This window comes from Buteo buteo, chromosome 16 (genome assembly GCF_964188355.1).
Source record: "Buteo buteo chromosome 16, bButBut1.hap1.1, whole genome shotgun sequence".
NCBI lineage: Eukaryota > Metazoa > Chordata > Aves > Accipitriformes > Accipitridae > Buteo > Buteo buteo.
Genome location: NC_134186.1, coordinates 17,215,534 through 17,228,590, shown reverse-complemented (window position 1 = coordinate 17,228,590; position 13,057 = coordinate 17,215,534). Strand labels below are relative to the sequence as shown.

General features: G+C 36.0%; 1 protein-coding gene across 2 annotated transcripts in view; it reads left to right on the top strand.

Annotated features, from left to right (window-relative positions):
- The window catches only part of PDE3B (phosphodiesterase 3B), a 93,000-nt gene that overhangs the window by 56,068 nt on the left and 23,875 nt on the right, over positions 1–13,057 (top strand). For both annotated transcript variants that reach the window (XM_075048019.1, XM_075048020.1), the window contains exons 2-3: positions 10,736–10,786; positions 12,143–12,391. In XM_075048019.1, coding sequence (XP_074904120.1) covers positions 10,736–10,786; positions 12,143–12,391 — 300 coding nt within the window. The remainder of the gene's footprint in view (positions 1–10,735; positions 10,787–12,142; positions 12,392–13,057) is intronic.

Sequence of the window (13,057 nt, the reverse complement as noted above, 5' to 3'; positions counted from 1 at the left end):
TTGTCCCAAATGGCAAATTATATTCTCACTGCCAATGTTGTTCTCTGTAGGCATTTATGTAACTTTCACTGTTGTGATGATTTTGCTAAAAATGTCTTGCAGTTTAAAAGAACTTCCCAATAGTTTTCTGCCTGTATAGAAAAGGGTGGTCAGCTATTCTTACTAGACTTCCAGTCACTGGAAGACACATGAGCCATCTTGACCTCCTTCTTTCATATTAGTTTCTCCATCTGAGTCATGCTACCAAAATGAAAGAAAAAAAAAGGTGTTGGGTCTGGGTATTTTTAAGGTCAACTCAACCTGATATATCACAAGGTTTGATTTTTTTATTTTTTTTTTTTTAGGAGGGGGGTATCAATTTCACTCCTCAAAATTGCAGGAAAACCTAGTATAGAAACAAAAGATGGTAGGTTACTTAGAATAAGGAATAAGTCAACTTTACTATTTTTCACAATTCTTTTTTGTGCTAGAATTTCATATGCTGTATTCAGAAACAATTGCAATAAGAATGTTGCATATAACTGTAACTTGTGCTCTATGAACAGGGTAGCAAAGTGGCTTAGAGAGTAAGTCAAAACACTGGAGTGAAAACAGGCTTTTGGATACAATTTTCCATGACCTTTGCATATAGTAGGTTATACAGTTATGTCTTCAAGTGTGGGAGAGTCCTGTGATAGTTTGAAGAGCAGAATGGAACGTAATTTTTGAAAAGGCCAATGAAGAAAGGAAACTGTAGTTTTGGAGATGTTGATTGTGGGACAAAGATGATTTTTCTTTCCTGGAAGCGTACCTTTAGCTACTGTATTAACAGAGTGTGAAATTCAGCTTACATCTACATAAATTGAATCAATTTCAGGAGGATATGCTATTAAACGTTACAAAAAACCCATAGCATTTCACAATGACTTCTGGAGTTTTAGAGTGTTGGGGATTCTTTTTCCCTCTTTGAAATCTGAGCTTGTTCATCACTCAGTCTTTTCTTAGAGAACTTTTTCACAACAAGATTAGTAACTGGTAACAACTACCACAGGTGTCTGTCTGCATACTCTCTTCCTACATGGATGAGTTTATCGTGAGGCAAGGTGGAACTGTCTATGTGGCCCTCCCCATACTGCTAGTGGCGATTCCTTTGTTCACTTTGCACATGCATGATAAGCATGACATAAACTGCTATCTATGCAAGACTTGCCATTTGGGGGACAAAGTGGATCTCCCCAAGTAGTTTCATTTAATCTGGTCATCAACTAATGTTACAACAAGTGGGAAGGCATCATTGTTCGTTCTTCTTCATTTAAAGCAGCATCACAACATGACTACATGGAAAAAAAACTTTCAGTGTTCTTTAAAATCTGCTGCCATTTGATTTTTTTCTCAACTGCTTACGAAGATGCCAACTAAAGTACTACTTAACATGAATACATTAGAGAAAAATAAATTGGCACTTTCTGTAGAATGCAGCAATTTGCATTCCCTTCTTCTCTGTTTCTGACAGCAATCTGTGTTACATTCCTCAGAGTTTCAATATTTTTTCCCCCGAGAGAATTTATCTTGCATTTCCTGGCACTTCAACCAGAAACTGGTCCATTAAGATATTTTTTTTTAATATCGATTTAACTTTCGCTAACACAATTGCTCTTGTAATCAGACTCATAATTATACTCCCTCATCTGTTTTTAAATTATTGCTTTTAATTCTTTAGCTGGAGCAACTGAGAATTTAGTTAGTTCAATCCCCGTGTAAAACTTCCAACCACAGCACTGCAGCGATATTTGCATTCCTTTATGACATAATAACTTCTTTGGCTTCTTGACCATTTTCTTTCAGCTTACTTCCCTAACTTCAGTCCCTGTAATGTTTCTTCTTGGGCCATCATCAAGTTATTGAAAGAAAACAACACTGATTTATGTAAAGCTTGTACCTTGTGGCAATTTTGTAAATAAAAGTCCTTAAGACAACAATTAATGCAATCAAATAAAAAAGTGGCAGTGTTTAGTGCATTAGAGGTTTTGTTACTCTGAAGGTGTTGTGTCTCTGATTGAAATAACCTGGGGGATTTGAAAATACAGCCTCATAGTCTGAAAAAAATTGTCTTGTGCCTGAAGTTAGCTGGAGAACAACTATAAGCTTTTGCAAAAACAAATGGTTCAGTGGGTAGACTGCATGAAAGTGTTGCTGATTGTTTGCTTCCTCACTGTATGAATTCAGCGTTGACAGATTCAGAATGAAAGGGAACTTTGCATAATCTGTATTTAACTTGTGAAATGCCTTTGTGTATGATATTGGGTCTGTCAGAAGTTTATGTGGATTCTGAAAAGATGATCAGAGAAATGCAAAGGTGAAGAATCTATTGACCTTTGTAATATACAAAGGCATGCAATGTATGGCTCCTTGAGCTGTGTTGCTGAGGCTGAAAGAATATTCTGAGAATTAGCACTGCTTACTTAAGAATATTCTTATTTCGAGGTGGCTGCTGTTGTAAGTGGCAAGATACTGGACTAGATCATTTGGTCTAATTACTTTGATGTAAACCATTCTCATATTCATGTTAATTTTTGGCTAAGAGTTGTACAGCTTAATTTTGTGCTGCTCGTTTTAGAGGGGCACTTGGGTAGAGAGGACAAATGTAAGTATTTTTATGAGATTTTAAAGAGAAAGTTGTGATAAAAATCTTTGTGAAAAATTCAGTATCTCTTTTTCTTCAGCTCAGTGCTGAAAAAACAGCTTGTGGTCTTATGAAATAGTTTCTCTTTGCTGAAAAGAAAAAGATCTGAGATTCATTCCTGTATCTCTAGTGTAATAGGTAGAAAAAACCACTTGATTAAAAAATTTAAGTCAATAGAGGGGGAAATCTGTTCATCTCTAGTAAGTGTTTTTAGTTACTGCATTAAGAAGATATTAGCATAAGATTCAGCATAAGATTTGTGCACATCCTTCTATTGCAGAAAGATAAAATTTAAGGTTGCTCTCTCATCTGTTCCAACACGATACATTTACAGTGTGTCAACACAGCAGTAAAGACTTTTACTATGTACAATTGTAAAATAATGCCAATAGGTAAATGTGAAAAGGATGTTTTGGGAGCAATTTCTAGATTTTGCTTTTTGTAAAATAAACACAACTTTAAGAAATGGTTTTAGGTTTTGGATGACAGTAAAAGAAGTACAGAATGCCAGAACACCGAAGCAACTGTACGGGATCAGAGCAGTAATCTACCTAGCACTATTTCTTTTCTTTGATGGTGATTAGAACCACATGCTCTAAAGGAAAATGCTTATAATGGGCAATTAAAGGATCTGCACATAGCAGGCTTTTTTCCTCTGCCCGCCCTCCCCCAGTTGCCATAAATTACTCGTTGGCCTTTACTCTGACGTGCAAGCCTGACAAAACCTAGAAGGAACAGGAAATGACCTAAGTGTGGTTTTAGCCAGTTTTTTTCATTACCTACATAAGAAGAAAAAAACCCTCTACTTTCCCTTGATAGACAAAACACCTTTTAGAACCTTTCTGAAACATTTGAATATCTTAAAAAATATTACAAGGAAGATCAGAGCAAACATAATAAGCAATAAGAGAATGAAAAACTTTCTACAGCAAAGTAGAAGCTGACCTGCTGATATTCCTGGTTACAAAAGCAGAAGTAGCATGTCTTTTTAAAAACAAACAAAGGAAACAAACACATAAAAAAGAAACAAAAACCCAACCCCCCAAAAAAATTTTCCACTTGCAGGGAGTAATACTAACTGTAAGAATAAGCCTGCTGAAGGCTTATTTGAAACTTCAGCATAACAGTGGAGCTTTTTTGCTGTTTTTGTATCTGTGCTGAGGACCAAGTTACTGAAAACAGTAACTAAATGTGTGAAGACTCTAAAGTGACTTGTTGAAGTTTACTTAGGTGCAGCTCTTGTTGAAGATTTGTGTTTGTAGGGAAGATCAGAATACCGTGGAGTCTGGTGAAAACATTGTGGTGGCCAGAAACCTGTATGTTCCAGTGTTGTTCTTACATGTCCAGCCAAGTACGTTGCAGGTACTATTTAATGTACAGAATAGTATTTACTAAGGCAATTAAGTAGAAGAAAGTCTCTTGCCATTGAAGGAAGATTTTAGACTTCTTAAAAAAGTGATGATAATGCCTTTTATGAAGGAGTTCAGCAGAGTCAACAACAGAGTCTAGGTAGGATAGGGGATATGACAGTTTCCTTCAGTACATGTATTCAAACCTCAGAACCATGAAAGGACACTCAGTTTCTGTTCAAAGATTGTGGCTATCTGCAGACTTCACAAACTATTAGCCATTTTACAACCTTGGATAAATAAATTGTATAGAGTCAGGAAGTGGTAAGTATTAGGATTCCAAAAATATCCTAGTCTTTTCCTGTCCCATTTATTTTCATGGGAAGGTTTAGTGGGTGGAGAAATATCATCATGACTCTAAATGCCTTAAGTATCATATTGAATGCTTTCCCGAGTGCTGTATTTTGTCTTGATTACAATAACCTACTCAAGTGGATGGTGTTTTGGCTTGCAAGATTTCACAACAGAATGTTGTCTGTGTTATCTAAATAATGCTACCTCTGCTTTGACAGAGTCATTCTTTGGTTGCATCACTTTTACTGTCATACTGAATATGACTTAACTACTTAATAACATATTGTTTTTCAAAATCTACCTTTTCTGCACGGGGGTGGGGGGGATTCTAATAAATAAATAAATAAATAAAACAAGAATTCTAGGTCGTGTACTGCTGTGTTTGGTTTTGTATCATTAAATTACACGGGTTTAAAAATTTAACTGATTGTAAGCGGTTACAAAAGACTTATTTATAAATAAAAGCCATGAATCTAGCATCAATCTTATTTGAAAGGCAGTCATGAAAAGAAATGCATGTGTAATGTAACTTTTTTCATATTTTACAATAAATTAGTTTTTCATCTGGTTGTAGAATTTTGCTTTTGAATGAGCTGATTTTTTTCAGAGTTGATTTCTGAATCAAGTTGCTATGGTGTTGGTTTCATTGTTTAGTTAATTCTATGCTTGGTTGCTATGGAAATACTTATTTACGGAGTTAATGCCTAATGGTGTCAAACAGATGCTACTAGCAACTAGGAGTCTTTTATATGTGATCAATGAAAGACTCGGTCAGGAGTAGAAACTCATTTTTGTACTCATTTTTTCTCCATTAAAATTTTGGACTGTGGAATGTGAATAGGTGGTGTCAAATAGGACAAGTTTTCTTAACAAGTATTAAAGCATACGCTGAATCTCCTGAATAGTATCGTCACTGAAACTAAAACTTCCCACTTACCTGGTTTAGGGAATCAAACAGCAATGTTACAAGTCTTAACGTTGTGTATGGCCTTAGATGGTGTGCACATTTCAACTTAGGGTATGGAGCATATGGATTAGTTATATTCTAGTTTTAAAATGGATTTTTAGATTTCTAAGCTCTGAAACATTTGTTTGTAGCCATCTATTTTAAATCTCTGCATGACTATTGTCCTTAATATAACTTTGCACAAACACAAGTAATTCTCAAGTAGCTAAAATGATATGATTTTGTATTTTATAAGTTAAATTATTCTGAAAATATCATTACTTAGTTATTTAGCCAAATATAGTTTGAGCTGAGCATTAAAGTTTTTTAAAAAATGTTTAAAAATGCTTACTGTACTTTTATAGTAATTTTAGTGGTTTCTAAGTTGAGAAAAGTAAAACCTATAGGCTTTTATTGCACTTAAACCTTTAGAAGTTTAAAATACTCCTCAAACATGACTTTAGCCAAATGGAGCTGTGGCGCTCATGCAAAGAAGATCCAAAGGAACTCCACCCTCCGTGGCATCACCTTGCTTCTGAAAGACACATCTGTTACAGGCCCTGGAAACACTGGCTGCGCTGTGATAGGAAAGATAACTGTCTGTATAGAAAAATCATTAAAAACAAAACAAAAAACCCTGAAGCTCTGCTGGGTTTCATTGACTGTCTTCTCCCATTTCTCATCTGTTTTTAGTTTATTTAGACTATAAGCTTCTCAGAGGAGCACTTCTTCCCATTTTCTTTGTAAAAATTAATACTGCTTGTTCCTGTTGCTGTTTGAACTATAAGCTGTATTAGGGAAGGCCGCTATTACTGTTACCTTGTGTATGTTTTTTCACAAATGTTTCTGATGTTGCTGACAGTGTGTGCTTTGCAAAAGTGCCATCCTTACGTTTTGGTAATTCTGGTTGGTAATTCTTACCAAAGTAATTTGGTAATTTGGGTTGTGATATTCAACAATCTGGGCCTTTGCCCTCCCCGCACCTCCCCACCCCCGCAGTGAACAGGGGGTTTACAAATAGTGTCAGGTAAGTTGATTCTAAAATTCTTGTGTTCAAATTGCATGGCAATTCCTCTGGAGTATGTGGAAATACAGTTTTCATTTTTGAGAAAATATAAACAAAGGGTAATAGCTGATGCCTACCGTCAATTTTCCTTTGTATTTCCAGTAAGTGATATGTATTTAAAATCTCCTTAAATTTGACTAAACTTCCATAGAACTGAATATAGTATTCATTCTTCAGAAGAGCAACTCTGTGGAGAATCTGTTGAGCTTTAGCCTTTAAAAAAATGTATTTCCACTGATGTAAATTCCCTCTGTTAATACTCTTAGCCTGTTTTGAGTGACATGTTTCGGTTTGACCTAAGCCCATCACTGGCTGATGGCGACCATTGGAAAAGGTCACTTCTACTTAAAGGGTTTTTGTAAGCTGGCTTGTCTTCTTTTAACTGCATTGAAATTTATTTCATAGGCTAAATAGATTCCATTATTATAGTTAAATATAATACAGTCCTTGACTGTTAAAGAACAAGGCATGGTACTGTGTTATGTGTGGGTTTTTGTTTTGGTTTTTATTAACTGTCTTTCAAAAACCTGATCAGCTTGACAAGCAATTATATAAAACCAGGAAAGTGTGCTCACCGCTCTTTGGATGGTCTGGGAGACTCTGGGCTTAAAGGCTGATATGAGAACTTCTCTTCCAAGCTGACCGGTAATTTGGTAAACATGGTTATGGGGGGAGGGCTATACATTTCTCACCTTTCAGCAGTTCATCTGCAATATCAGAGCCCACTTCAGTTTTATTTTCAGAGGAGCTCCCAGATGTGTGATTGTTGTGATGTTGGCACTGACAATAGATGCTCAAAAGCCAAAGTGTGTGAGTTGCTAAGCAGAGGTTTAAGCTGTAGCTTGGAACTTTTATGACTCAAGTCCCTCCTAGACCAGGTGTTTCTTGTTGGAGGAGGTGAGGAAGAATGTTATGTGCAATGGATTACAAAATCCTAGTATTACAGAGTACAGATCTTTCTGCAACAAGTCTTATGGTTGCAAAATCAAAAATTGCTGAGGCTCTGCCTAAGACCTATTTTAAGGTCTGTTCACATTAAGTCAAACTAAACTGTATCCTTCTTACTCCTGTTGTAAGACTAATGCAACTCTGGGAATACTTTGTAACTTTTGTTGATGATCCACAGTAATTAATTAAAGCTTTGACTGCCAAACTCTCAAGAAAAATAGTGCCAAAAATGCTGCTTTTTTAGTATTCCAAATTTAACTTGCAAGGCATGGAGATAGGCTAATTAAACTGAGTCTGGTAGGTAGTAAGAAACAAAGTACGGTTTCCTTACAGGTAGTTTCTGAATAGAATGGTAAGGAGTAAATTCTTTTAAACATAGAAGTTTTTGTACAGAAGCAGAATTTATCAGCTCTTAACCTTTAAAACTGTCACACACACACACCCCTCCCTTGTCCCTCAAATCATTTCAATTCTACAGAAGGTCTGTTAAGAAATATGCTGCTGGTTTCTGTTCCTTTCTCCCGAAATGCTCTTTGTGGGTGAGGCTCTCTGGATTTGAGTGCCATCATGTGGTGTGTAAAAGGTAATAACCCCCCTTTCATTATTAACCTCTAAGGATTCGATTAGTGTAGAGGTGTACCAAGTTGTATTTACCATAGAAAAATATTCATTGTATAGTGATCTGCATTTTTTCCATTGTGCTTAGTAGAAGAGATTGCTACTTTGTGCCCAAAATTTTAATCAGCTCATTTGTGGCACGTGGAATGAGCCCTGAAAATTTTACAGCTAATATAGACTGTGGTAACCTGCTAGCTGTGTTAATATACTATACCTGTCTTCTCTCAGGAGATATGACTTCTAATTAATGGTGATGTATAGTGCATTAAAAAAATAATCTGTTGGCAACATACAGGTAAACTTGTTCTGTTTATTTCAAAACTGTTTTAATTTCTTTGCTGTAAGATTAGTGTCCATGGGGAAGCTTAAATCTTCTGGTTTAAAGGACAACAGAAAACTTTCAATCATGAATCCAAGCTGTGAATTTTTTTCATTTAAAAAATATTGTGTATAAATTGGTGCCCTGCCATTTAAAATATCAAACCATTATTTGCATTGGAAGTAGATTTTGCATGAGCTGTGCACATTATTTTACCTTGTGTGTACTGGGTGAGTATGGGACACAGGATATAGCAGTAACACTTTCCAATGAATATTTTCTGCCTCTACAACTCTGAGTCTATTTCTTTACTATAGCAGGGCTAAAGCTAAAAGGAAGGTTTTGAACTTTTTTAGTTGTATAGATTGACCCCCAAAATTATATCAGTATAGCTTATGTGAGTGCACATGTGTGTACATACAAGTACACAAAAGCTCCCGATTTCTTAAAGGATAAATAAAGGAGGTTGCATCAGTAAAAGCAGTTGCAGTTAAAGGTTTGGTACAGAAATGTTCTGGAGTTAACAAGAGCATAGGTATTTTATTTAAGATCTCATTTATGACAAATAAATAAGATTAGCTAACATACCACATATTTAAAAGAAAAATAAAATATTAGAAGAGCTGGGGGAAGGGAAATCTCTTTTGTGTCCCCTAATGGAGGCTGCAAGATTGTAAGCAAGCTGATGTAAATTTGTGGACCATTAGTATCAAATGTTGTTCATACAACTAACAACTCATGCAGACATCTAATCTTTGTTGCTGGTTGAGTCAAAATTCAGTGAGGCAGATTAATGCAGTCTCTGTGCCCGAGCTTAGGAGGACAAAATGAAACCAAAAGAGTTACCTATGTTTGATACAGTAAATGAATGTCAACCAGGAACGAGAAACCTGAGAATGAAGAAAAACAAAAAAAAACAACCTGCCCAGACAGACTACTCATTCTAGTTTGTTATGGAAGAAAAACCCCTTCATCTTTGCAATGATCATGCTAAAACCAAATGCATCATACAAAATGGATATGGCCAGATAATGTTGGTCATTATCTTAATGCTTTTCACTGACAGGCTAACAGTCACCTCATATGCTTAGCTTTGTTTTGTTTTGGTTTGTTTTTTTTTTTTAAAGGAGATGGTAGCTAGATTAATCACTTAAAAACCTCAAAACCTCAAATTTTTAAATTTTTAATTCTTGATTTAGATCTGCTTGCTTTACACAATATGACTTTCTAATACAGCATAACTTACTCCCAGTTCAAGCACATGCTTAAGGATAGATCTCTTCACTTTTGATAGCAAGTGGATGTCATAACTATTACCTTTAAACATGGTTTAATGGTATCTCTATGAAGATAACAGAAGAGAAAAAGAACCTTTAAGTGCCGCCCTTACCTGGGTACTGCTAACATGTCAGCCTGTGTTTCTTTATTGACACTTTCTGCACCTTCTGCTGGGCAAGTGCCAGCCTGGAACATTGTGTTTTCTCCATGAAAGAGCTGTTGGACTTAGAGGAACAAAACCAAACATAGTTGTCACCTATAAAAATAAGTAGAAAAAGCTTACAGGACTGCAGAATATGAACTACCAAGTGGGGTACTGGCACTTGATTTGTGCTCTGTAGCTATGGAGAAGAGGAAAAAAAGGCTTATCTTTATATTTAATTTGTGAATGCATGTTGTGCAAATGAATTCATTTATCAGAGAATAATTAGAACCTGTCAAGAAGTCACGAAGACTGAACACTTTTGAAACCAGACAGACATCTGAATTTCATTTCTTGTATGTTGTTTTTATTTTTTGTCAGTATAGAAGAAAAATTAAGTGAGTGCTGTTGACATACTTGAAGCTGATAGTATCTTCAGATTGTGTTGCTGACGTTCTTTTGTGGGTTTGGTGGGTTTTGTGAAGTTATTCAGAACACGTAGATTGTAACCATATTCAAGTAAAACCTAACAAAAACTCCTGCAAAAAAATGCTTTTAAAATTAGCGATTTTTAACATGAGATATTGGGGAGCTTTTTGCCTTTTTAAAAAATAAATTATGTTAACGTAGTGCTTTCTGCACTGTATTTACAAAATTGCTACTGTTTGAATGGTTCTGGAAAGAAAGAAATTATAAAATATATTGGAGGTTTAAGGATAGATTTACTTTTATAGGTTGAAGTGAGTAGAAGCAGGAAAACACTGTCACCACCTAATTTAGTGTACATGTTAATTGATTCATAAAATCCAGAAATATTGAAATAAGACCATGTAATTGTTCTGTCGTCAAGATATCTCTGTTGTATGCAATTTCTTTGAACTCTTCTTTAGGACTTTTACTGGGGTAGCATTAACTGAGAAAATGGTCTGTTACATATAAAAAGATGAAGGGAGAAGCTTTTTATATTACATGACATAATCAAGATTTATTCCATTGTTGTTTTTCAGTATTAGCATATCACCTATTACTCATTTATTATTTTTTTTTTTACAGATGATACTTTGGGATTGGGATTTGAAGCAATGGTACAAGCCCTATTACCAGGTCAGTGTATTATGAATCTAATTATTCTTTTGTGAGATGTGATTGAGTAAAGAGTTTACTGTAAACTGTCAGATTTCATTTTTTCTGTTGATGTTTTATTTACCTAAGTTGTCCTAGTACATTCTAGCTCTATGCGGCAGATGCTTGGTGTTTAGCTGTTCTGACCAAGCTGACACGGATCTACTTTCTGTGGTGTATACGAGAACAGTCTCAAACCTAGCTAAGATGGCAGTGGGTTTTTTTAAATATCCAGTAGCATAAGGTTAGGGAGTGATTCCCCAGCAATGTCACCAAACTCAGGTCTACCAGGTTGTCATGGTTTAATCCCAGCCAGCAACTAAGCACCATGCAGCTGTTCACTCACTCTCCCCCCACCCAGTGGGATGGAGGAGAAAATCGGGAAATGAAGTAAAACTTGTGGGTTGAGATAAGAATGGTTTAATAGAACAGAAAAGAAGAAACTAATAATAATAATGATAACACTAATAAAATGACAACAGCAATAATAAAAGGATTGGACTGTACAAATGATGCGCAGGGCAGTTGCTCACCACCCACCAATCGACACCCAGTTAGTCCCCAAGTGGCGATCCCCCCCCCCCAGTTTATATACTGGATGTGACGTCACACGGTATGGAATACCCTGTTGGCCAGTTTGGGTCAGCTGCCCTGGCTGTGTCCTGTGCCAACTTCCTGTGCCCCTCCAGCTTTCTCGCTGGCTGGGCATGAGAAGCTGAAAAATCCTTGACTTTAGACTAAACACTACTTAGCAACAACTGAAAACGTCAGTGTGTTATCAACATTCTTCTCATACTGAACTCAAAACATAGCACTGTACCAGCTACTAGGAAGACAATTAACTCTATCCCAGCTGAAACCAGGACACAGGTTCTCACCTTTTTTCTTGATTGTTTGTTTCTCCCCCTTTCTCTTGTATCAGCAGTGGTATCTAATCAGCTATTGCTGATTAGATGTTCCTGTTCCGAGAATTATGCTGAATAAAAACTAATAACTTTTTTGACAGAATTGTTAGGATTTGGTTCAGTAGAATCAGGGTTAATAAAAGCAATGAGGCTGTGGAAATTGCACCTCTAAAAGGGGCTTGTAACAGTTTGGCCACCAAAATTTCTGTTGATGTTATTGGAAGAGGTAGAATACTAAGTTTAATTCTGAGACAAAGTAATGAAAAACTGAGACAAAAAAATAGGCATGACATCTTTATTTTAAATAGAGAAAAATAAACTGAAAGCTAATGTTGAATTCTGAAATATTTTTTATTGTGTGAAAAAAACAGCAAAAATTGGTGTCCGAACATTTTGACATGTTAATAGTTTGCAACATTTCCATCTATTCTAGAATGCTGGCAGTGGAAATGGAGTTGATCTCTCAGTACTAAATGAGGCTCGGAGCATGCTAACAGACCTCCTGACTGACCCATCCCTTCCACCACAAGTGATTTCTTCCCTTCGAAGCATTAATAGTTTGATTGGTGCTTTCTCAGGCACATGCAGGCCAAAGGCTAGTCCGTTCACACCATTTCCTGGTTTCTTCTCCCATCCTGAAGTAGAGGATCCTGCTGAAAAAGGAGATCGAAAACTGCTCAAGGTCAAATGACTTTAATTTTCATTCATGTGTGTGTTGCAATTTAAAAAAAAAATTATCAAGGAAAATTCATCTGGAAAGAATGCTCCTGTATGGATAGTGGCTTCCTTACTGAGTACCTGTGAACTATGTTTAAGGTCAAAAGAGAGCAGCTGTGAAAACATACTGAATGAAATGTAGATATGTACCAAAATGCAAATTGAAGTGGTTGATGGATAGACAGGTAAAAGCACTGGTCTGCACTCTGAACACATGATTCCTTGAAATAAATGCAGGATTAAAAAACTAAAAGCAAATATAAAATGAAGGTGTTATATTCTCATGATATGGCACAAACAGGGCTGTTCTTGATTCTCCCACATTCTTGATCTAATAATTACTGTTAGTGTGGCTTTTTCATTGACTTTTTTTCCCAAAGAAATTTTCTCTTGTGAACTTCAAACTAGCCATCAGACAGAAGCAAATCAGCTATGTAAAAGGAAAAAATCTCTTCCTTCTATGCAGCACATCACGTTGTGGGACCAGTGTGTAAATCTACCATCACTTCTCCGTTATGTAGGGTAAATAAGTGAAAGCAACAATGTTGTTGTGATATGGCATGTTAAGGAACGTGGTGGAAAAACATTCAAATATAGAAACTCAGCTGCAGTGCACCAGAGCTAATAATTT